Source organism: Muntiacus reevesi, chromosome 2, assembly GCF_963930625.1.
Source record: "Muntiacus reevesi chromosome 2, mMunRee1.1, whole genome shotgun sequence".
In the NCBI taxonomy this organism is placed as follows: domain Eukaryota; kingdom Metazoa; phylum Chordata; class Mammalia; order Artiodactyla; family Cervidae; genus Muntiacus; species Muntiacus reevesi.
The window spans coordinates 261,802,514-261,827,770 of NC_089250.1; the positions used below are offsets into that span (position 1 = coordinate 261,802,514).

The 25,257-nt window shown below is 49.8% G+C and overlaps 1 protein-coding gene across 3 annotated transcripts; it reads right to left on the reverse strand.

Moving 5' to 3' along the window:
• Positions 1-530: 530 nt before the first annotated feature.
• Positions 531-24,934, reverse strand: NUMBL (NUMB like endocytic adaptor protein). Of its 3 annotated transcripts, none has more exons than XM_065926136.1 (10): positions 24,798-24,934; positions 20,567-20,651; positions 18,585-18,724; positions 16,779-16,853; positions 16,618-16,692; positions 15,545-15,685; positions 10,198-10,387; positions 5,182-5,487; positions 2,999-3,121; positions 531-1,938 (listed from the first exon to the last, which is right to left on the reverse strand). In XM_065926136.1, exons 3-10 carry the CDS (start codon positions 18,708-18,710, stop codon positions 1,292-1,294), a joined length of 1,683 nt encoding a protein of 560 aa, XP_065782208.1. In that variant the 5' UTR covers positions 18,711-18,724; positions 20,567-20,651; positions 24,798-24,934; the 3' UTR covers positions 531-1,291. The 3 variants fall into 3 exon arrangements, with proteins under 3 accessions (XP_065782208.1, XP_065782206.1, XP_065782205.1); XM_065926134.1 differs by lacking the exon at positions 24,798-24,934 and adding an exon at positions 24,402-24,595 and having other exon boundaries at positions 5,182-5,484; XM_065926133.1 differs by lacking the exon at positions 24,798-24,934 and adding an exon at positions 24,402-24,595.
• Between the last annotated feature and the right edge of the window lie 323 nt (positions 24,935-25,257).

Consider the following 25,257-nt stretch of genomic DNA (forward strand, 5'->3'; position numbering starts at 1 on the left):
GAGACCAGCCTCCTCATTTTAAAGAGCTATAAAGGATTAAACATGTCATCTATATAGTGTGTATTTTTAAATGTATGACTTTGTAGATTGTTATCAAGGAACCCAGGAAACAACAGAGAAACTTAAAAACGTGCTGCCATGTCAAATGACACTTTGGCCTGTTACGGAAAATGCAATTGGTGGAACAAGAAGTCAGCTCAAAGTTGTGCTATTCCAAACCTAATTATTTAAAATATTAATACTAAACTTATTAGCAGCAGATTATACACACACACACACACACACACACACATATATATATATACATAATTCCTTGGTTCAAAATCTGTAAGAATTAGAAATGGGGTGATTAATTTGGGGTGCCCACTAATATCCACTTCCTGAGTCCTAGGTTACCTGCCACCATGCTATGACTCAGAGGTTAGTACACAGGGAGATCCTTTTTACTCCCTTTGGTTTTAGATGACTGGGAGGAAAGGCTCGGTCTCCACACCGTCTCCCCTGGATACACACCCTGCTTTCTCGAGGGGCACCATTATATTCTTCCTTTATTGGTTGTCCTTGTATAATACAAATCTGCAAGTTTAGATACAAAAAAATCTGGAAATAAAAGATAGAAAAGTACCCGCCAGGCACCCCTTCCTTCTTCCTGGAACCCCTCCCCAGCGGGCACCGACGTGAGGTAACTGAGCTTCTTCTTCTTCCCTTTCCCCTTCCCCCTACCCCACCTCCTGGCCCCCCCGACTTGGCCCCCTATCCCCTTGAGACCTTGGTCCAAAGAAGAGGTGGGCCCCGAGGGGAGGGGAGGGGTGGGGGGTGAGCACAGCATTGGCAGTGAACGCAGAGGGTGGGCAGAAGGGAGCCCTTCGCTTGTGCTGTGTACCGGGGTGGGATGATCAGACCTGGGTGTGGGCACTCGTGTGGGGCCCGGGAGGGCCCCGAGGTGGGTATCCCACCTCCATCCCACCCAACACTGGAAGGTAGAGAAGGTCAACAACAGAAACAGGGAAATGTAGCTCGAACCAAGGCGTTCAGTGGGACTGTGGCCATCCCCCTGTGTCTGGAGTGAGGGGAGAGGAGGTTGTGTCAGCCTAAGTCTGGCAGAGAAATGGGTCCCTTAGCCAGGCTGGGTCCGTCCCTGAATTCCATCCCGTTGCAACCTGGGCATCACAATGTCAGTTCCGTAGTGGTTGTGGGAGGTGGTCGAGAGAAGGGGTTAGAGGGGCCATGGGAGGGAGCAGGACTAGGGGAGAGGTTCCTGGAGATGAGGGGGTGGGCAGGGCGGCTCGGGCTACAGTTCAATCTCAAAGGTCTTCTGCAGGTCGCCCGAGAAGGGGTTGGAAGGCTTCTCCACAGCAGGTTTGCCTTCTAACGCTGCCCACTGGGCCTCAAAGGGGTCCAACTCAGGGGCCGGGGCCGGTGCTGGCTCTGGGGGCCAGGGCGCCCCATTGGGCCGTGGACGGGCCTGGCCCCCAGGGGCGCTGGGGGTGGCAGGGGGTGGGAAGGCCCCAGCTTTCCCGAGCAGGGTGGCGGGCTGGGGCTGGAGCTGAGCGGCTGAGCAGAAGGCGTTGGCCACCATCTGTGAGGGGGTGATGCCCACCACGGGCACACGGGGCATGGGCGGGTAGCCCAAGCCTGGGTAGGCGGGCACAAAAGGGGGCTGCATGTGCGGGGCCGGCAGGAACACGGCCACCTGGGCAGGTGTGGCGTCGAATGGCCCCACGGGGGCAGGGAAGGGCTGCAGGCCGGGGTGCACAGTGGGCACAGGGGCCGCCTGCTGCTGCTGCTGCTGCTGCTGCTGCTGCTGCTGCTGCTGCTGCGCCTTTGCCACTTGAGACACTTCCTCCAGCCACCTCTCAGCCTCCGAAGGGGTCCGCTTGTGTCCAGGCTGGAAGGCAGCTGCAGGGGGCACGGAGGGCTCACCCCAGGCAGAAGTCCCTGGAGAGAGAAGAGGGGCAGTTAGCGGGCGTGGGCTGCAGCAGACAGAACCCCAGGTTGTTGACCAGACTCTGCACCAGGCTGCTTGCCTTGCCTCTAGCCTGGCCCCTCATTAACCTCACGGACTTTGGACAAATGACTTGACCCCTCCTGAACCACATAAGGTCATACAGCGCTCAGAAAATTCAGTTCTGAGATTCTAAGGTCCTGAGATGGAAAAATATAGGCAATGGTGACAATCACACAGGCTGGCTTCCCTTCTGGTTGGTCAGTAACAAATCTGTTATTAAATACTTTCCAATATTACCCTTGGCTCTAATATTTTGACAGTATTGTTTTAGAAGGCTAAGATTCTAAGATCGCATGACTCTTTCTCAGAATGTACTATCCTAACATGGTGGGTAAGTTTCAGTAGTTTTAAGTTTGTGTTTTTGAAGATTCTAGAGATTTACATTGTTTGGAATTCCAAGGTGCTTCCCCAGTTCTGGAATAAGCATGTGGCTTGAGGGAGATTGCGAGGCATTATTTTCTCAGAGAGCTGGCTTTCAAGGCTGTGAGATTCCAAGGTTTTGTGGCTCCAAATCTATTAGGCTCTAATATCTTGTGATTCAAAGACTGTAGGTGTCTAGATTACAGTTCTAAGACAGGAAGGTTGAAACATTGATCCCACGCTTCTAAAGCTCTAATCCCATAATTCTTATGTTATTTCATGGTTCTAGGATGAATTCATGCCCCTGAGATGACCTTGTGGTTCTAAGATGGTGCATGGTTCTAAAGTGGTAGATTCCATGATTCTACGATGATTCATAGCTCTTAAATGATCCATGGTTCTAAGATGATTCCATGGTTCTACAGTGATTGATTCCACGATTTTAGGATGATATTGAATGATCCATGTTTCTGTGGTAATCTCACAGCTCTTAGATGACCCAGAGTTCCATCCAAGCTTGTGGGATTCCAAGATTCCCAGAGTCTCTGCAGTGGGCCTGAAAGGAGCAGGGGGGGATGCAGGAGCAGCACTGCAGGGAGAAGGGCACCTCAGGAGAAGGGCAGAATTTACCTGTCGAGGCTGGCGGTGGCCCTGATGCTGGGGCTCCAGCACTGGCGAACGATGAGCTGATCTGCGTGCACAGGGCACTGATGCTGTCGCTGTCGCCGGCACCAGGTGGCTCCATCTCAGGCACTGGGAAGTCAGGAAAGGGTGGAGGTCAGCGAACAGGCCCAGGCTCTGCCCTTGACCCCAGCCCTGTGGGTGGCCCTCACAAGGTGTGTGCATCGGTGGATTTACTCTGCTGTAACTAAGTGGCCATGGCCACAAAAATAACTACATGCGTGTGTGTGTCACACCTGAGTGGTACAAGAGCCAGGAGTATGTGACAGCAAAGTGATTCAGTTATACATACATCTGTACATATATATGTGTGTGTGTGTATTCGCTTTCATATTCTTTTCCATTATGGTTTATTACCGGATATTGAATATATTAATAGTTCCCTGTGCTATGCAGTAGGGCCTTGGTTACCTATTTTATATATAATAGTTTGTATTGGGTATGTGTTTTCTAAGTGTGTGTAATGGTCACACCTGGTTCTGCAACTTCTGTGTGTGTATGTGATTTTCGGTTGCTCCTCTCTCTCACTGTGTGACTTCCGACCGTGACACCCACAGCAGACTGGGACATCTGTGTGAGTCTATGAAATTTCTGGGTGGCAAGTCACATCCAAGCAAGTGGCTACAGGCGCGCGAGGCCTCCACATAAAGTCTGGGGTGTTTGCCCCCTCAGAGAGCAGATGTGAGAGCCCTGGGGGTGTGCTTACTGGCAGGCTGCTTAATGAGGACAGCAAATGCGAGGGTGTGTGCAGGACACGGGAGTGAGCTGCAGGATATGGAGTGAGCATGCGTCATTCCCAACAAGCGTTGGCACCTGCTCTGCAGTCACCTTTTGGACTAGCCCAGCCTCCTGGATACAGATCAACACCTCCCACACCAATCCCCGGGGCATAAGGGGGAGGTGTCACAGATCTGGCATTTGGGAACAGGAGAGCGAGCCAGACCGCATGACTTCACTGACAGCTGGGAGGAAAGGCAGCCCTCCTGCCTGTCTCCCTCGGGCAAAACATAGTTCCACGCCGCCTCTCTTCTCTCTTCCCCATGGCAGACGTTGTTTTTAAATCATGACATATGCCATGTCTCTCCCCTTCCTGGTTCACGGCAGACGTTAGTAATCAAACACGATGCTTTTCTCCCGTGAAACTCTTTGCTCACTTTACCCCTCACCCGGCCAGACCTCGTGGCTCTACTGGCCAAATGCTGGAAGAAAGGACTGGTAATGCCATCTTTCCTCCAACACAAAAGGGCATTTTTACTGGCTCTCTTCTATCACCAGCGTGGCAGACATTGCTAATCAATGGTGACATACTTCCTTTTGCCTTGTCACTCTCCTAGGAAGGCATGTCTAATCAATACATGGGTGCTGCCTCCCACAGTCCTTTATCCACAAGCAACATGGCGAATCTGTCACCGTGCTCCCTGATTCCATTATCCCCAGACTACTTGTGCCCTTCGTCTCCTGCTTCCATAAGCCAAATTCTGGGAGTCATCTCTTGAGCAAAATGTAGTACTCCTGCTCTCTCTTCTTGCTTACCCACAGCAAATTTTGGTAATTAATCACGTGGTGTGCCACCTTACTCTCTTTTCTTGTTCATGCCAGACACTGTAAGGAGACCGTAATGTCCATCATCACTCAGTTCTCCCTGCCCTAAACAGACATTGCTCTGGACCTGTATCCTTCACCTGTATCTCATGGCTCTACTGGTCAAAAGCTTGGAAGGGAGCATTAGCCTATGGTGCTTCAGTCTCCTCCTGAGCAACAGCATGGCATCCGGGCCCAGCTGCTCTCCTCTGCCCTGCCCACGGGAGTTTTGCTTGTCAATCATGATGTACGCCACCTCTCTCCTGTCCCTAACTACAGCAGACAGTACTAATTGATCATCACTTGAGCCACCTTTGTGCGATCCCTTACCCGGAGCAGACATTGCTAATGGATCACAGCTTACACAACCTCTCTCCTCGCCCAGATTGATGGCAGACATTGCTAATTGATCACGATGCGTTCCACCTTTCCTTTGCCTGTGGCAGACTGTGCTAATCAATCATGATGTGTACCACCTCTTCCCTATCTCTTGCTCAGAACAGTCAGGGGCATTGATCCCAATGTTCCTTCTTGCTGAGTCCTGGGCTCACCTGTGCCCTTCACCTGGAAGTCAGTGCGGCGCTGCAGCGTGGATGGCAGCTCATTCAGCCGTAGGCTCAGCTGCCGTTTGAAAGGCGAGTTCTTCTGGCTGAGTGCTGGGAACCCACGGAAGGAACCCTGGCGAACCAGCTGCTCCAGGGGGGCGTGGCGCCGGGGGATGGCAGCTGCAGAGGTGCCTGCAGCCACTGGGGTGCCTGCTTCACCCTTCTCACCAGGCGATGTGGTGGCCGGTGTTGGGGACACGTGCCCAGGCTGGGCAGGGCCAGGAGCCGCGGTTGGGGCAGCTGCTGCTTCTGCTAGAGACATGGGGGAGAGAGAGATGGTTAGATACTTCCCCTAGGCATGGGGGCCTCTCCTCAGTCCCCTTGATTGTTTTCCAATGCTGCCTTCCTCACCCCATGTGCTCTGGCCTTAAGACAAGCTTGTCAGAGCCCTGAAATGTCCCTCGTCCCCACTCAAGCCAAGACCACTTTCCCCAGGAGGCCCATGGGGAGTCATCACCCAACCTGACCTGCTGTGTGTCTCAAGCTTTCTGTCCTCCATCCATCTTCCTCTGCTGCTTCTGCTATTTCTCCCTCTGAGATCTCCTGTCTCCCTTTCTAATCAATTTAACAAACACTTCTTTGGTGCATGACCAATGTATCAGGCACTGTTCCAAGTACCTTGAAAGGATGAACTCATTCAATCCTCACCACCACCCAAAGAGGTTGAAACTATTTTACCCCATTTTACAGACGTGGTAACTGAGGACCAGCAATGGCAAGAGACTTGCCTGAGCTACACTGAGAAGGAAGGGGCAGGCTGATTCCACAATCTGAGCTCCAAACAACTCTGCTAAACTGCCTCTTCCTCTGGCCTGCTCCATCTCTCCATGTGATGCTGTCATCCTCCGTCATTCCATCTGCTCTGTTCTTTGTCTGCCTCCCACCATTCTTCCCGCCTCAAGTACCTCCTCCATTCCTTCAGTTGCTACCCATTGTTCTAGACCCAGCTTGGCACATTTCCTCTGAGGAGTTTTCCAGATTGTTTCAATCCCTCAGCTTGGGATCGCTCCTCTCTGGGGCTGCTCTTTGTCCTCTGTGGGTACCCAGTCTCCCCACTCAGCACAAAATGGCTGCCTATACACAAACACACAACCACCCTCCCACGTGGCCCCACCTGAGCCACAGCCTGAGTGCTATGTGTGTGTGCTTAGTCACTGTTATGTCTGACTCTTTGTGACCCCACGGACTGTAGCCTGCCAGGCTCCTCTGTCCATGGAGATTCTCCAGGTAAGAACACTGGAGTGGGTTGCCATGCCCTCCTCCAGGGGATCTTCCAGACCCAGGAATTGAACCTAGGTCTCCCGCATTGTAGGCAGATTCTTTACTGTCTGAGGACCAGGGAAGATGAGTGCTAGTGAGGTTAAACTCAGGGGCTTCCCAGGCAGCACTAGTGGTAAAAAACCTGCCTGCCAATGCAGGAGATATGAGTCGCGGGTTTGATCCCTGGGTTGGAAGATCCCCTGGAAGAGGGCATGACAACCCACTCCTGGAGAATTCCACAGACAGAGGAGCCCCATGCTGGCTACAAACCTTAAGTTTACATTTGTCGAGTTTTGACAACTGTATACACTGTGTAACGAAACTGTGTAACATCAAGATCTAGAACATTGCCACCAACCCAGACCATCCCCTCATGCTCAGTCAGTCCCCTCTCCCTAAGAAACAACCACCGTTCTGGTATTTTTTCATCACAGACTACTTTTGCCCATTCTGTAAGTTCCCACAGAGTATACAGTTCAACAGAGCCATAGGGTATTATGCTCTTGCCTGTGGGTTTTATCCCCCATCGTGCAGTTGTGCACGGAGGTCCAAGTCACACACTGCTTGGCTCTTGTACCACTCAGGTGTGACACACACACACGCACAGTTATTTTTGCAGCCATGGCCATATCGTTACTGCAGAGTGACCCACACACCTTGTGAGGGTCAAGGGCAGAGCCTGGGCCTGTTCCCTGACTTCCCAGAGCCTGGGATGGAGCCGCCTGGTGCCAGCGACAGCGACAGCATCAGTGCCCTGTGCGTGCAGATCAGCTCGTCGTTCCCCAGCGCTGGAACCCCAGCATCAGGGCCACCGTCCATGGGGTCGCAGTCAACACGACTGAAGTGACTAAGCACAAGGAAGGCAGGGAGGCCGCCCAGCGCTTCTCCCATCGTCCACGAGGGGGCGATGAGGCCCTCCCCCAGGTCAGACTTGGGGCAGTGGAACCAGGCTGGGATGCGTTAGAACCACTAAACCACTTCTGCCCCCACCACCTGGGGCCTCAGAAAGTCTCCTATCCCTGGGCTGCAGGTTCCCCAACTGAACCTGGAGTAAATATCTCCCTGCTGCCTCCCCAGGCCTCCTGAGAGCCTCAGTTGAGACAGTCAATGTTCAATTGCTCTGGAATCCCACAAAAGCTTGGTAAACAACTTTGTGGAAAGGGCACTGTTCCCTATCTCCTAAACTGAAGAGAGCTCTTTTGTAGATCTGCAGTGCCTCCAGACTGTGAATCAGTGCATCATTGGGCAAAATATGGTGATGTGTTCAGCAAATCATATACCACACTTTGTAAACTCTCATTTCTGCGGTGCAAACTCTATAAAATGCTTTCTACCTGGAAATTATAGTATCCTTTGGATGGTAACAGCAAAATCCATTGCAAACTCTAAAGCACATGATATTCTTGGTAAATTTAATATCCTATATAAGTAGTAAACTTACCCACCCCGTGTGTTCTTTTGTAAACAATAAAATATCTATATTCAGGCCCTCTGTTAACTATACTTTGTAATCTGTTTTGCCACTGATAAAGTTCTTTACAAATTCTGATAGGTGATGTAAACAGAAAATATTTTGTAAGCTGTGAAGAAATCTTTAAATTTGTCAAGAGGTTTGTAAGCAGTCCCATAATTTACCAAGAAAAACAGATGTTGTAAACCTGAATATTATAGCAAGTGATAAAAACTTGTTTTCCTAACTTTTTCTAAACTTTTTAGCTAGAAATGTTTTAAGCTTACAGAAAAGATGTAAAAATGGAACACAGAGAACACAGGTTCTCTTAACCAATGTTCCCCAGCATTAACTTGTTACAGTATTTGATCTGTCTCTCCTTCCATAATTGTCTTTCTGTAACATTTAAGTTGCACACAACAGCCAAGACATGGAAACAACCATCTGTCCATTGACAGATGAATGGATAAAGAATATGTGGTGTATGTATGTATATATATATATATATATAATGGAATATTACTCGGCCATAAAAAGGAATGAAATAATGCCATTTATAGCAACATGAATGGCCTTAGAGATGATCATATTAAGTGAGGCAAGTCAGACAGAGAAAGACAAATATTAAAGATGTCACTTATATGTGGGATCTAAAAAAATGATACAAATGAACTTATTTACAAAACAGAACTAGGACTTCCCCTGTGGCTCAGTGAATCTGCCTGCCAATGCGGGAGACAGAGTTTCCATCCCTGATCTGGGAAGATCCCACATGCCACAGAGCAGCTAAGTCCATGTGCCACAACTGTTGAGCCTGTGTTCTAGACCCCAGGAGCAGAAACTACTGAGCCCTCTTGCTCCAAATACTGAAGCCCTCAAGCTTTAGAGCCTGCACTCTGCAGCAAGAGAAGCCACCACAATCTGAAGCCCCCACTTGCTGCAACTAGAGAAAAGCCCAGGTAACAAAGAAGACAGCACAGCCAAATATAAATAAATAAGTAAAATTAGGAAAAAACACAAACAAACAGACATCGAAATAGACTCACAGACAGAAAACAAGCCTATAGTTACCAAAGGGGAAGTGGGAGGCGGGATAAATTAGGAGTTTGAGACTAACAGATACACTCTACTATATGTAAAATAGATAATTTGTAAAGAATTTTATCACAGTATAATTTCTCACTTCGGGAATTAAACATGGATATGATACCATTCGGTAACCTAGAGTCCATATTCCAACTTCTTTCTACTCATATTCTCTATGGATATTAATATATATTTCAACATATATATATATTCAAAATATATATATTGAATTGAACATTGAATACACACATTTATATAATATCCAGGATCCAATACACGATCGAACATTGCATTTTTTATTAATAATATATGTCAGATCTCTTCAGTCTCCTTTATCCTGAATCCCAATGGTAAATTCTTTGTAATTCTAAGCAGTGTTTTCTAAAAATTTAAAAACTAAAATCCACAGTAAAAAATAAAAATAAAAAATTATGTTTTGACCCAACACATAATACACTCAAATATTTAAAAAACACAGTTTGAGAACTTACAAACTGTTTGCCTGTGACCTAGAATGTTAGAGCCTGCCAGATATTTTTCCAACTTTCATGACAGCAATCCACAATAAGAAATACTTTTTACCTGGCAACCCGCCCCCCTCCCCCACCACGCACATAGACCCACTGACATAAAAGTCCATCTACACTTACCCTTACTACATTCCCCTACGCCGATATTTTTCTGTCGTTTTCCATTTTATTTCTTAAAATGCCAACCACAACCCAGCAATTTGACTTCGACAACCCATTAACAGGGTGGATACACAGTTTGAAAAGCCTGGGAACCTCCCTGGGTTAGCAGATAATAAAGCGCTCGGTGAGCTTTGCCAGGGTTTGTGGCCGGTAGAATATTGCCCAAAGGACTCCTTAAACCCAAGAACGCTGCAGAAACTGTAACCAGACTTGGTGGTCGGTGCCTTGCTTTGTTTTTATTTTTCTTTTTTGGGGTGGCTTGTTTTGGGGTTTGTTTTGTGTATGTTTTCTCCTCTGCTTTGTAAACTGTAGAGCCCCTGCAACCCTGCTCTCCTCACCCAAACCGGATCCCTTAGGCAGACCCCCCGGCCATCCCTTAGCCACACCCCCGGCCATCCCTTAGCCACACCCCCGGCCCATCCGACGCCCCGCCCCACCCGACGCCCCGCCCCCCGCCCGCCGGGCAGCACCCACCTTTCTTTTTGTCCTGGGCCTCTCGCTCCGCCGGCCGCCCGCCCCCAGACAGGCGGAAGGAGCCCTCGCGGGCGAAGCTGGTGCGGCTGGCGTCGAAGGCAGCCGTGACCCCGCATTCCTTCTCCCGCCGCTGTTTCCGCTCCAGGCAGGCCGCAAAAGCACAGCCCACCGCGTGGCTCAGCCTCTCGCCCTGAGGGAAGAGGTGGAGTTGGGCTTAGCGACTCTGTGTGGTGCAGACCGGACGCCGGGATCCCCGGGTTCCAGCAGCTGGGTGACCCCGAGTCCCTTCACCTCTCTTGCGCCTCCGGGCACAACTGCACGAGGAGGGACAAAAGCCGCAGACAAGAGCGTAGTAACTGTATGGCTCTGTTGAGCTGTATTACTCTCTGTGAACTTACAGAATGGGCAAAACTAGCCTGTGATGAAAAACCATCAGAACAGTGGTTGTTTCTTACAGAGTGGGATGGGTACTGATGGAGCACGAGGGGGCCAATCTGGGTTGGTGGCGATGTTCTAGATCTTGATGTTACACAGTTTCGTTATACAGTGTACACAGTTGTCAAAACTCGACAAAAGTATACTTAAGGTTTGTTGGCAGCATGAATTTCACTTCAAAAGAAGACGAGCTGGAGGGACTTCCCTGGTGGTCCAGTGGTTAGGACTCCATGCTTCCACTGCAGCAGGCATAGGTTCAAACCCTGGCCAGGGAACTAAGATCCCATGTGCCTCAACTTGAAGTCAAAAAAGAAAGCTGGAAACAAATACGAATTCTGCTTACTGGTATGCAAGCTGAAGTGTTTGGGGGAAGTATTCTGATGTCTGCAACTTTGAAATGCATCAAAAAATAAGATGTGTAGTTAAGTGATATCAGTTCAGTTCAGTTCAGTCGCTCAGTCGTGTCCGATTCTTTGCAATCCCATGAACCGCAGCACGCCAGGCCTCCCTGTCCATCACCAACTCCCAGAGTCCACCCAAACCCATGTCCATTGAGTGGATGATGCCATCCAACCATCTCATCCTCTGTCGTCCCCTTCTGTCCTCAATCTTTCCCAGCATCAGGGTCTTTTCCAGTGAGTCAGCTCTTCACATCAGGTGGCCAAAGTACTGGAGTTTCAGCTTCAACATCAGTCCTTCCAATGAAAACCCAGGACTGATCTCCAGGTAAGTGATATAAGTCCAGACAAATGTTAATTGCTGGATCTGGGTAGAGGGGTGTACAAGTGACCGGTGACCGTACAAGTCTTTCAAGTTTGCCTACTTGAGAGGCTCCAAAGCCAGAGACAGTGTCACTGACTCAAATGGACGTGAGTTTGAGCAAACTCCAGGAGATAGTGAAGGACAGGGAAGCCTGGTGTGCTGCAGTTGATGGGGTTGCAAAGAATTGGACATGACTAAGCAACTGAACAACAACAACAAAGGCCAGAGAGCCTGAGATTGATGCTGGATTCCCATTTCTCAGCTGTGTGACCTCAGGAAAATCACTTCCAGTATCCAAGCCTCCGCATCTGTAAAATGAGGGCTGTAATAGCACCCGCTTCGTCGGGTTGTTGCAAGAAAGGTGAATGAATCTATGCAGGGCATGTGGCACAAAGCCAAGCACAGGGAAACCCACATATATGTCAGCAAAAATCTTGTGTAGCCCTGGGTTGAGCCCTGGTTCGCATCTTTTTACAGAATCCTCACAAGAGTGCCAGGAGGTGGACAACCTTGTGAACCTATTGTACAGATGAAGAAACTAAGGTTCGGTCAACCTGCCCATTATAACAAGTGAATGGCAGAGTTTGGTATGATGAGGTATGTCTGACTTCTGTTCCCTAAACAAGATGCTCTGCTGCAGCTGCTGCTAAGTCACTTCAGTCGTGTCCAACTCTGTGCGACCCCACAGACAGCAGCCCACCAGGCTCCTCTGTCCACAGGATTCTCCAGGCAAGAATACTGGAATGGGTTGCCATTTCCTTCTCCCAGAAACAAGATGCTCAGTTGCCTCTTAAATTTGAGGACAAACATCCTCAACCCAATGCCAGCAATCTGAATCCAACAGCACATTAAAAGGGTTATGCACCATGATCAAGTGAGAGTTATTCCAGAATGCAAGGTTGGTTTAACATATGAAAATCAATCAACCACATTAATAGAATGAAAGAAAAAAAAAAAAAAACAACCCACATGACTCTCTTGATTCTCACAGGAAAAGCATATGACAAAAGTTGGAATATAAGGGAATTTCTTCAACCTTATAAAGGACATTTATGAAAAACACACTTAACATTATCCTCAGTGGTAAAAGACAAAGCTTTCCCCTAGATCAGGAACAAGATGAGGATGCCATTTTCATCATTTCTATTCAACACTGTAATGGAAGTTCTATCTAGAGTAACTAGACAAGGAAAAGAAATAAAAGGCATCCCAAGTTGGAAAGAGAGAAGTAAAATTACTTCTGTCTGCAGAGAGCATGATCATATACTTAGAATATCATAAAGGAGTCACAGTTAGTGCAAATAAACAAATTCAGCACAGTTGTAGGATACAAAGTCAACACATGAAAAAATCAGTTATATCTGTATACATAGGCAGTAAACAATTAAAAAATGAAATTAAGACAACTCCATTTACAGTGCCATTAGAATAATAAAATAGTTAAGAATAAATTTAACCAAGGAAATAAAAGATGTAAACATTGAAAACTACACAACATTGTTGAAAAAAATTTAAGAAGATTTAAATAAATGGAAATGCATCCTTCTGTTTGTGGATTGGAAGACTAATATTGTTAAAAGGGCAATATTTTCCAAAGCATTCTGCAGATTGAATGCAATCCCTTTTAAAATCTCAATGGGCTCTTCCACAGATGGAAAAGCTGATCCTGAAATTCTTATGGAATTGCAAGGGACTCACGACAGCCAAAACAATTTGGAAAAAGAATAAAGTAGAAGAACTCACACTTTCCGGCTTAAAAACTTACCCAAAGCTAAAGCAGTCACTGCAAAACAGTGTGATACTAGTGTAAGGACAGACATATAGACCAGAAAACTGAGAGCTCAGATCCTGGAACAACTGGATATTCACATGAAAAATAAATGAAGGCTGACTCCTACCTCACATCATTTATAAAAATTAACTCAAAATGGATCAAAGACCTAAACATCAGAGCTAAGGCTATAAATGGTTGGATGGTTGGATGGCATCACCAACTCAATGAACATGAGTTTGAGCTAGCTCCAGGAGATGAAGGACAGGGAAGTCTTGCGTGCTGTAGTCCATGGGGTCGCAAAGTCAGACACAACTGAGTGACTGAACAAGAAGACTATAAAACTCTTAGAATAAGACATTTGGTAAATCTCTATGACCTTGGATTTGGCAATGAATTCTTAGATATGATAGATGACACCCAAAACAGAAATAACAAAAGAAAAAAATTGAGAGATTAAACTTCATCAAAATGTGTACATTTGTACATCAAGGGACACTATCAAGAAAGTGAAAAGACACTCCACAGAATGAGGGGAAAGTTTTGCAAATCACACAACTGCTAAGTTCCTGGTTATCCAGAATATATAAAGAGCTCTCACAACAGTAAAAAGTCAAACAACCCAATTAAAAATGGGTAAAGGATTTGAATAGATATTTCTCTGAAAAAGATGTACAGTTGGCCAATAAGCAATGAAAAGATGCCCAACATCATTAGTCATCAGGGAAATAGAACAATGAGATACCCCTCACAGCTATAGGATGGCTATAATAAAAAAAAGTGTTGACAAGGATATGGAGAACTTGGAACCCTCATACAGTGTGAGTAGGAATGTAAAATGGTGCTGCCACCAAGGAAAACAATGTGGCAATTACTCAAAACATGCACACTGCTATGTGTAAAACAGATAGCTAGTGGGAACTTGCCGTATAGCATAGGGAGCCCAGCTCAGCGCTCTGCAGTGACCTAGATGGATGAGAGGTTAGAGGCAGGTCCCAGAGAGAGGGGATATATGTATGCATATAGCTGATTCACTTCACTGTACAACAGAAACTAATACAACGTTGTAAAGCAACCACACCCCAGTTTAAAACAATGAAATTTACTATGTGCCCCAGCAATTCCACTCCTAAGTACATACCCAGAAGAATTAAAAACAGGTATTCAAACAAATACTTGTATACCAATGTCCATAGAAGCATGAGTCATAATAGCCAAAAGGTAGAAACAAATCAAATGTTCATCAATGGGTAAATAAAGTAAAATGTGGTATGTCCATACAAGGGAATATTATTTGTCCATTAAAAGGAATGAAATAAAAAAATAAAAATAAAAAATAAAAGGAATGAAATACTGAGTCATGTTACAACAAGAATGAATCTTAAAAACATTATGCTAAGTGAAAGAAGCCAGTCATAAAAGATCATATACTATATGACTCAGTTTGTACACACTGTCTCCAATAGACAACTCCATAGAGATAGTAAGCAGGTAGTGACTTCTTAATGGGTATGAGGTGTCTTCTAGAAGTAATAAAATGTCTGGAACTAGATAGAGGTGATGGAATTGTGTAAACAGCATTGTGAATATACATGTCACTAAATCGTACACTTTAATTACTCTGGGACTTCCCTGGTGGTTCAGTGGTTAAGTCTCCATGCTCCCATTGCAGGGGGCACAGGTTCCATCCCTGGTTGGGGAACTAGGATCCCATATGCCCCGTGGTGCAGACAAAAATACATAAATAAGTAAAATTTCAAAATAAGTAAAAATTCATGGAGCTGTGCCTGGGTCATCTGTACATGTTACTGTATGTATATGCTCCTCAAATGAGAAAAGCTAGAGAAACATGAATAATTATTGACAATGAGGAGGATGATGATAAATAATGTTTTTCTGAGTGCTTCCTATATGCCAGGTATTGTTCCAAATTCCTGTTCCAAATTTGTTCTGTATCAAACCCGTCAAGTCTCACAACAATCCTCTGTTAGGGTCTGTGAATGGGTTTCCCAGGTGGCACTAGTGGTAAAGAACCTGCCTGCCAATGAAGGCGGCATAAGAGCTGTGGGTTTGATCCCCGGGTCAGGAAGATCCTCTGAAGGAGGGCATGGCAACCCACTCCAGTACTTTGCCTGGAGAATCCCATGGACAGAGAAGCCTGGCGGGCTTACAGTCCATAGGGTCGCACAGAATCAGACACGACTGAAGCGACATAGCACGCACGCACTCAGGGACTGTGAACACACCCCCTTTTCCAGATGAGGACAGAGGAGAGGTAAAATGAGTGACTTGCCTGATAGCACACAGAGGGCTGAAGTTGGGAATACCAGGGCATGGGAGTCAAAGAGTCAGGTGGCTTTGGGCTTCGGTGGTACTCACTGAATCCTTGAGCGCCAGGAAACAGTGGCAGATCCAGCGACGGGTGGTCCCATCACGGCAGATGTAGGAGAAAGCCTTGTCCAGGTTGCGGTCAGGAGCACAGAAGGAGACTTTTTCGATGGTCTGGTCCACCAGCAGGTCCTGGGAGGGAGGCCAGGAAAGGAATATGAACTGTCTCCTGTGTATTCATTCAGTATTCCCTTCGTGTCTGCACTGTGTCCGTCCCAAATGGCTTGGGGACCCTGCATTTGTTGAAACGGCTGTGGGCCCTGTTTACATGGGGCTCCCAAGTTTAGGGCGGGAGTCAGACTCATCACCCAAGGGAGACAGGCCAGAGTCCCAGCCATGCTGTTCTTGATAGGCAGAGGGCTCAGGGCTGGATTCGGCAAGTGCAGGGGCTTTTGGGAGCAAGATGAGGTGCCTGACCCAAGCCGGACGGGAGTCCGGCAAAGCTTCCTGGAGGGGGTGAATCTTTTTCAGTCATTAACCTAATTGTCATCACGTGCTGGCTGGCTTCCCGGGCAGTCTCTGGGCTAGGGGCAGGGAATTCAATGGTAAGCAGAGACCCAGGTCCTGGTCCACGGTGCTTCCATCTGGCCAGGCAGATGGACAACAAGCACATAACAGCTAACATTTATTGATCGGAACACTTCTGCTATACCGGGCATGGTTTTAAACTATTTGCACATACATTCTCGTTGAATGGTAGGCTCCACTTTTATCCCCATTTTTGCAGACGAGGCAAGTGAGGCATGACAAGGGTTATACCTTACCCTGCGCTCCCTTCATGCCCAGGGTCACCCAGCTGGAAAGTGGGTGGGCTGGAAGACCAGCTGAGGCAACTGCTCTAGAGCCTGTGCTCTCACCCAGTCCATGCCAGTTCACAGAGAGCCACAGGACTCAATCCTGAATTGTGACTGTGAGGTGTGCCGATGTATTACAGGAGCACACAGCTGAATCTCGAAGGTCTCCGAGGGAGGGACACCCCAGCGGTGGGTGAGATGGCCCCATTCGAGCAGGCTGAGGGGAGGGGGGCCCGCTGGTGCCCACTCCCAGGCCCACAGGTCTCCTACCTTGGTCTTGTCATCCACCACCCGGAGCCCATCGGCTGACACCCACAGGACAGACTTCACGGACTTCCGCCCCATCTGAAATGCAGGCAGACAGAGGGCGTGGTCAGGGCTGCCTCTCCTGCTCTGACCTTGCTCCCTCCCTGCTCCAGCCCCTCACTCACCGCCTTCAACTTCTTCACAGCATCTTCACACACGTGCATCCCCCGGGACTCCTCCACCTCCACGTGGCCCAGGTACTTGGTGGGGAAGGGAAGGGAGGACACGAAATAAGCACAGTCGTCAATGATTCCTAGTGTTCACTGCGCTGCAATGTCCTATCAGGCAATGTCCTAAGCACATCGTGTGTATTAACTCATTACTCTGCATCTCAGACCTACAAGGTGGGGAGCTCCATTCTCCTCCCAGATATACAAGTGAGAAAACTGAAGCACAGCTCGCACTAGTGATTCTCACTCTGCCTCTATCCCTGGGCTTGTGTGTGTGTGTGTGTGTGTGTGTGTAATATAATTGCTTTATAATGTTGTGTTAGTTTCTGCTGTACAACAACATATATCAGCTGTACATATATCCCCTCCCTCTTGAGTCTCCCACCCACCCCCTACCCCCCATTCCGCCCCTCTCGGTCATCACAGAGCACCAAGCTGGTCTCCCTGGGTTATACGGTAGCTTCCCAATAGCTATCTATTTTATTCATGGTAGTATACGTATGTCAATATTACTCTCCCAAATTGGTCCCTTCTCCTTCCCCCGCTATGTCCACAAGTCCATTCTCTACGTGTGCACCTCTCTTCTTGTATCCCTGGGCTTTCTTAACACATCTCGGTGTCCTTCTGAGTGACACTGTCTGCCTCTGCGCCTGAGGACTGGCCTCATGCAATGGCTGATGGGAGCTGGGGTACACATGCTCCAGCTCCCTCACCCCCGGGTGGGATGGTTCCATTTCCCAGAGTTCCCCAGTGGCATCAAACTCAGTCGCTCACAACTGTAGTTTAGTAAAACACCCTTTATTGGCCGCCTTCCAGTCCTCATTCTCTCCAGCATTTCCTGCACCTCTCAATAGCCCCTCACACAAGATCCACTTCTAGGGGAAGGGAAAATAAGGCAGGGTGGGGAGGAGAGGCGAGTATGTGTGTGTGGGGTGGGGGACCCCCCATTCTGTGACCAGCATCTGTTGTCTCCTAACCAGGAAGAGACTGAGTGGAGATTTGAACCTGAATCTTGCCATCTCCCTTATAAATTTTAGTGTTTGTTGTAAAGGGTCGTGGTGGTCCAAACCAGAAAGTACCTAACAGTAGTGAAAGTGAAAGTCGCTCAGTAGTATCGGACTCTTTGTGACCCCCATGGACTATACCCTCCATGGAATTCTCAGGCCACAATACTGGAGTAGAAAGCTTTTCCCTTCTCCAGGGGATCTTCCCAACCCAGGGATAGAACCCAGGTCTCCCGCATTGCAGGCGGATTCTTTACCAGCTGAGCCATAAGGGATGTCCAGGAATACTGGAGTGGGTAGCCTATCCCTTCTCCAGCAGATCTTCCCAACTCAGGAATCGAACCGGGGGCTTCTGCATTGAAGGCGGATCCTTTGCCAACTGAGGTATCGGGGAAGCCCACTTAACAGTAGAGGGCTTTGCAAATGCTACAGAATCTTTGTGACCTTCTGGTGCCCCCCCTGGAAACTGTGAGCTCCCACAGAACAGCGTGACTCCAGGCGGGACGCGCCCCCCAACACACACTGCAGGTAATATTTTCCTGGCACAAGAGAATGTATCTTTGGTTTTAATCCCAACTGTGAAGGACCCAGGTGGGGGAGGGGGGCGCTAATGTTGCAGGATCCACAGTTCTTTGCGGGTGTCAAATCTCTTCCACACAGGCTGTCTCAGTCACCTCCCTGGGCACTGGAACGCATGCGCACATCAAACCGCGGGCATACAGCTGCAGCCACGCCCAGCCGAGCCCCGCCCACTCACCCTGACCGGGAAGCTGCACGTGCCCTTGCGCACCGCGTCCTCGTCCGCCTGCCACTGGTGTGGGCGCGACGCTTCAGGCACGTAGGCTGGCTTCCTCCGCCGCAGGCTCTGCCTTAGCTTGTTCATGGTGCCCACCCCGTCTGCTGACACAAAACAGGGGTGCAGGTCAAGGGCGAGGGTCAGAGGCATGGGGCTCAAGGAGGGGAAAACCACGCGCAGGGATTGTAACGCGCAGGTCAGGTAACATGGCAGTAGGGTTACAGGGTTAGGGGGTCACTGGGTCAGAGGATCTGACATTTGGGGGACATGGGTCAGCAGCGGTTAGGGGATCCTGGCAAGGGGGCACCTGGAAGGCAGGGGAGTGAGAGAATTGGCAGCAGGGATTCAAAAGACATGGGGCTAGGGACTTCCCTGACTGTCCAGTGGTGAGTGGTTAAGACTGGGTGCTTCCAACGTAGAGGGTACAGGGGGCACAGGTTCCCCCTGGTCGGGGAACCAAGATCCCAGATGCCCTGTGGTGAGGCCAAAAAAAAGGCATCGGGCTAAGGGGCGTGGAGTACTGGGATGGGGTGTCCTGAATCACAGCTTTTAGGGGTCTGGAGCTTGGAGATGTGACAGTCAAGAGGCATGATGATCCAAAGTGATGGGAAGTTAAGGCAGTGGGGGACCTGGGAGGTAGAGGGCATAGCAGTCAGGGGCCCTGAGGTCAGGGGGTTTAGGGGTAAAAGGTCAGAGGTGGTCAGAGGGCACAAGAGTTGAGAGTTGCATGGGTCCAAATGGGGGTTGGGGGACACAGAAGGTCCAGGGGTTGAGATTCAGAGCCCAGGCCAGAAGAGTGTTGAGGATGGGCTGGTCTCTGATGCAGATATAACCGCTCAGACGACTACTGTCTGTGAGTGTGTGTAAGCTGAAGCTTGTGTGGAAGGATGCAGGTCTGAGAATGGTTGTGTCTATGAGTCTATGAGAGTGTGTGTGTGAATGCTGTCTGAGGGGATGTCTGTGGCCAAGATTGTGGTTGTTGTCTGAATGTCCCTGAAGCTCATGGCTAAAGAGAGTGGCAGTAAGTGTGTGTCAGGGAATGTTGCCTGTGAGGATGGGTCTGTGTTTGAGCATGAAGCTGTTTTCTTTGAAAGGCCATGTCTATGACTGTCATCTTTGATGCTGTGTGTCTGTGTGAGGATGTGGCTGTTGTCTTTGATGACTGTTGCCCATGACAATGTGTGTCTGTGAGAGATACTCAAAACACCATGTCTGTCTAAGAGTGAAGCTGTTGGTGGTGAGGCTGTGTTTCCATGGCTGTTGTTTGTGACAGTGTGTCTGGGTCAGATCACATGTTGTTACAGAGAGTGTGGGTCTGTGAGTGTTGTTCTGGGAGTGTGTCTGTATGCAGCCATGTGTCTGTGAGGGTATGTGAGGACATAAGGCTGTTGTCTTTGACATTATGAGTGTTATTTATGAAGGTGTGATGGTGTGAGAATGTGGCTACTATCTATAACAGTGCTGACTATTATTTGTGAGACTGTGTGTGCAAGTGTAGCTCTTATAAAGGCACGAGCACATGGGTGCTGTCTCTGAGGCTGGATCTGCTTGTGAAAGTGTGGCTGTGGTCTGTAAAGTGTGGGTCTGTGCGTGTTGTTGGAGAAATTGGATAAGAGGACATTTCTTGAGAGTCCCAAGTCTGTAGCACTCACCTGGGAGGGAGTCTGGATGTTGTTCAGGATTGTGTCTGCATGTTTGTGTGACCCTACACCAGTGCGTGCAGAGATGTTGCTGTGTGTCTGAATGTGTGTGTGTGTGTGTGAGACACAGTCTAGGTAGGTGAGTCTGTGAAGGAGGTCACTTGAATGTGACAAAAGTCATTCGATGATGTCCACTCATAAGTGTGATTAAGCCTGTGTGACTGCAGGGATATTTCCTCTGGCTGTGCTAGGCAGACCCATCCCCTCAGTCATCCTTCACCCAGTCCCCAGTTGGCCACTCACCTGGCTCCGTCCTGGAGATTTCAGGGGGCCCCAGGGCCCCACAGGGGGCAGGGGGCAGATGCTGCTCAGGCCTCCTGGGTCCGCCCTGCCCGAGGAAGGGAGGGAAAGTTGAGAAGCTGGCTTGGGGTGGGGCTCAGTCCTCTACCTCACCCCTTCTTTGGATATCAGCCAACCCCCCTTCATCTCAGGATCCCTGATGAGAGTCCTGGTTGCTATAGCAACTGTTACTAAGGCAATCAGCCACCTGGTTGCAAGGACCTAGGAATGAGTAGGTGTGTTTGGGGGCATCCGTTGGGTGTGTCCTGGCCTCAGAAAGCCGTCCGTACCCAAGGGACTGGTGCGGAGTGGGAGTGGCCCTGCCCTCTAGACACATGTCCAGGGCTGCTCACACACATAGTCACAGGTATACATGCAACTCTGGTCTCCAGTTGTTTCCAGCACCTGGTTATAGCTTTGCACAATTAGTTACATACCGACACAACCACAGCTACACACATGGGATCACACAGATAGACATCGACAGTTACAGCCACTGTAAGTATCTGGCCACATATCCATGTTCACAGACACACAGTCTCTGCTACAGACCATTTGTCCGCGGGTAAAGAATCTGCCTGCAATGCAGGAGACGTGGGTTCAATCCCTGGGTCAGGAAGATCCCCTGGAGAAGGAAATGGCAACCCACTCCAGTATTCTTGCCAGGAAAATCCCATGGACAGAGGAGACTGGGAGGGCAGCTACAGTCCATGGGGTCACAAAGAGTCGGACATGACTGAGCAACGAGGCACACACACACATACAGAGTGCCAGGCTGCTTCGGCAGCGCCACAAATGTCTGGTCATACCAGCAACTGATGCTCGGTCACTTCTCTTTTCTCCGCCACATACAAAGAGCCGGGTCCAGGCACACTCACCAGAGCAGCCCGTGAACAACCACACCCAACGAGAGCTGTTTCCTCAGGCACCCATCCAAGATATTCATGTCACAGACCCACCCATGAAGAATCACACCCTACTGGAGGTCACCTATTAGCACCGGGGCACACACAGTGTTCACACACAGCTCCCCTGCTGCCTGTTGACATCCGGTCAGGGACGCATGTAGACATACTGACACACATTTGGTCACACCCAGCTGCAGCCACATGTGTCTAGTCATTGACCAGCACATGGCTGTACAAGGACACCTAACCCCAACTGTATCGGTCACACCAACACACCTTTTTAGTCACACACTGTTACACAGTCATACATCCCAGTCAGAGACATACCTTTGGTCACAGTATCAGCCACACTTCTATGGATGGTCCTCCATACGCAACCACAAACAGGGACCCTGATGGCCATGGCCCATGCATTAGAGAGAAACAGACACACAAACTCAAGACAAGCATACAACCATCCAGAGAAAGATCTCCCCGAGCCCCACTCAGACACAGCCAGACAGTTGGTGGCTCAGAGTCAGTCACAGGCATTTCAGAAATGGTCATGTATCCAAAATCCCACCCCAGGAGTGTCCCCATTACCCAGCCATGTATCACACTCATGGTACATCTATTGCAGTTATCCACCATCCAACTCCCAGCTGTACTATGTCACATCATCCCAGAAAAACAAACAGTCTGTTCCTGCAAACACGTAAGTCACACAGACAAGTATAGGACCATGTACAATCACAGCCCCATGTGGACAGACACACCATATCTCACACACAGAAACATCAGCACACAACTTCCATCTCACACACCCAGATGGAGCAGTTATAGCTACATTTACACAGAAGACATGGTTCCGGATGGAGACATGTGTGCTGTCAGGAGACATTCACTCTGTCACCAAATCACACAAATTCAACAAAGCAGCCTAGCATGCCTGCAGGGACACACACTCACCCACCCCAAACAGCCACACTGCTACAGACTCACAATCTTACAGACCATGACACAGACACAAGCAGGCAGAGTCACCCAGGGTCACAGACATGCAGGTCACACACAAATATAGAAGTCACAGTCTCATACACACACCCCCACAAACACACACAATCCCCTGGTGCCAGCACATACAGACCCACCTATAGGTTGAGTCACATGCAATTAAATAACTCACTATTAATAGTCAGGGTTCCAGACTCTTAAGTCAAATACATAACCCAAATCACACATACACAACTACCAATGCAGAGTCAGTATCAACACACAGACCTAAATGTAGTCATTTATACAACCCCGATCACATACATGGATGTGGTTGTGAACAGAAATATACAAGTCACAGTGCCAGAACACAACCTGTCACATAAGCACCATGTGACTTCATATACAAAGGCAGTCATACACCCCAAACTGCAGGCAGAGTTGTGTCACCCATGTGTTTGTGACAAACACATGGGTGACACACATATAAAATCAGCTAGAGACACAACCACAAAGACTAGAATCATTAGAACAGTCGCACATGGACACAGAGTCATAGACACAACTCCACTTCCAGTCACAACTCCACCCACATCTTCAGTCAGCCATACACATGCCCAACCCCAGACTCAATGGATATACTGTCACATACCCAGTTAGAGTTACCAAGGTACATATGTGAGGGTCACAAAAGATGTAATCAAAGATACAACCAGAGTCACAACTACGCACACAAACAGAGACAAACTGAAAAGTACAGGGTTCTGCACATGGAGCAAGCAGCTGTCATACATACAAACACAGTCACACAAATGCTGGGGTCACACACAAATACAATCACAGGCACTATCAGACACAACCACAAGCATGAAACACACACACACACACACGATTCCTCACAGTCCCCAGCAGCAGCTCACACAGACACACACAGGCAGCCACAGTCACAAAAACACAGGGTCACACTCTTAGCCACCTCCCCATCGCTAGCTTCCCCCCCTTCCCCCCAGGTACCACACACAAAGCCGCCGTCACCGGCACGGCAGACACTGCAGACAGACAGGGCTGTATCAGGTCCCTGGGGAGCCGCCCCCTGGCCCAGCCTGAATCCTGGAGCCTGGGGGGCCAGAACTGAAGAGGGAGGTGGTGGATTGTCTGCGGTTCGGGCCCCTCCCAGACAGCTGGGCAGCCCACGGGACAAAGAGGGTGGCCCAGGAGACCTGTGCCCTGGGACCCTTGACCAAGCCTTTTTGTGTGTGTGTGGGGGGGGGTTGCCTGAAATTCCCATTATTTTATTCAGGCTTGAGGGGGATGGGGTCCCAGGCACAGAGACCTTGTTTTGAGAAAGGGATGTTCCTGGGACAGCGCCCAAGTGTGGGGGCGATGCTCTGCCCGGGATGCCTCTGAGGCCTGGGGACAGACTGTGCTTGGAATCCCCCCAGGCCGTGCCTCGGTGGGGGAGCTGTGCTCAGGGACCCCATTCTCAAGACCTTGCCTAGAGGGTTGTTGTGTTCAGAGACCCCTTCAGGCAGGGAGGGGTAAGGATTGTGTCTGGTGTGGAATCCCCTCCTAGAGGCCTTGGCTTCCTACGGAGGTTGTGTCTTAGACCCCATCCCCAAAATCTTGCCTAGGAAGTTGTACCTAGAAGCTGTCCCCCTGTCCTTGATTTTTTGGAGGGGGAGATCTCTTTCTGGGATCCCTATCTTCAGAACCTGGGCAAGAGAGGGCCTGTGCCCGAGACCCCTGTCTCCCAAGATTCGGCTTGGAGCGGAGCGTATTCCTGGACCACCCCCCAACCAGGACCACCCTCTCCAGCCTTGGCACCCTCTCCATCCGGGTGCCGCGGCCACCTCCCACCCTCAGCCACATCAGCAGCGGCGCCGCCCCCCACCCCAGCCCCCCTCTCCCGCCCTTCTCACTCTGGCCGCCGCGCTGCGGGACATCCAGGGCTTGGGCGCCCACGCCTCCCGCGGCCCTGGCTGGGCCCGGATCCCCGAGTGCTGCTGCTGCTCTAGCGGCGGCGGCGGCAGTTCTGTCTGACGCGGGCCGGGGATGGGGGCCGGGGGTTGGTGCGGGATGCACGCTCACTAGCCTGCTCCGCTCCCTGGAGGATTCCGTTCCAGCGGCGGAGGAGCGCCCCTCCCGCTTCGGCTCCCCGCCCTAGCCCCGCCCATTGGCCCGCCGCCTGCTGGATATGCAGAGAGACCCCGCCCCTTGAGCAGCAGGCCCCGCCTATACGCAAATGTGACCCCGCCCACTTCTGTGTGGCCACCGCCCCGTCACGCCCATTGGTCCGTCCTGGGCTAAACACGCACGTGAATCTCGCGGACACTGGTTCCTCTCGGTCCATCCAGGCGTGGGCTCCCTTCCCTTCAGTGACCCCTGACCTCAGATCCCCTTAAGTTTTGCGTCCGAAAGATTTGCCTCGGGAGGCGCCTCGCCGCCCCACATACCCAAATCTTTCAGCTAACCCCACGGATCTCCCGGCCCAGCGGGGGCGGGCAGAAGCGGTGACGAGGCACTTTTTGCTGGGAAGGGGAGGGGGAGTGAACAGACCCCGACGTCGTGGTGCGCGGTCGGTTCAGCTTTGGGGGCGGGGGCGCCAGGCTGGGACGGGGGAGCGGCTTCTGGCCGCCCAAGCGCCTCTGCTCCCGCCCAGTCCTGTGGGTTTGGCAAAGCAGCTGGCAGGGGCATTAAGGCCCATTAGCAAAAAAGCGAGGTTGCTGGGAGCCGAGCGGAGGGAGCCAGGAGGCTGGGAGGTGGTGTGTGTATGTG

What these genes read in the sequence shown, in the direction of transcription:
- NUMBL (XM_065926133.1), bottom strand. Translation starts at nt 24,425, where the DNA reads ATGTCCCGCAGCGCGGCGGCCAGA. An exon ending in TCCTGGCGCTCAAGGATTCA is followed by an intron (nt 10,388 to 15,544) that starts GTGAGTACCACC and finishes CTCTTCCCTCAG; the next exon opens with GGCGAGAGGCTGAGCCACGC. An exon ending in GGCCCAGGACAAAAAGAAAG is followed by an intron (nt 5,488 to 10,197) that starts GTGGGTGCTGCC and finishes CCATGTCTCTAG; the next exon opens with CAGAAGCAGCAGCTGCCCCA.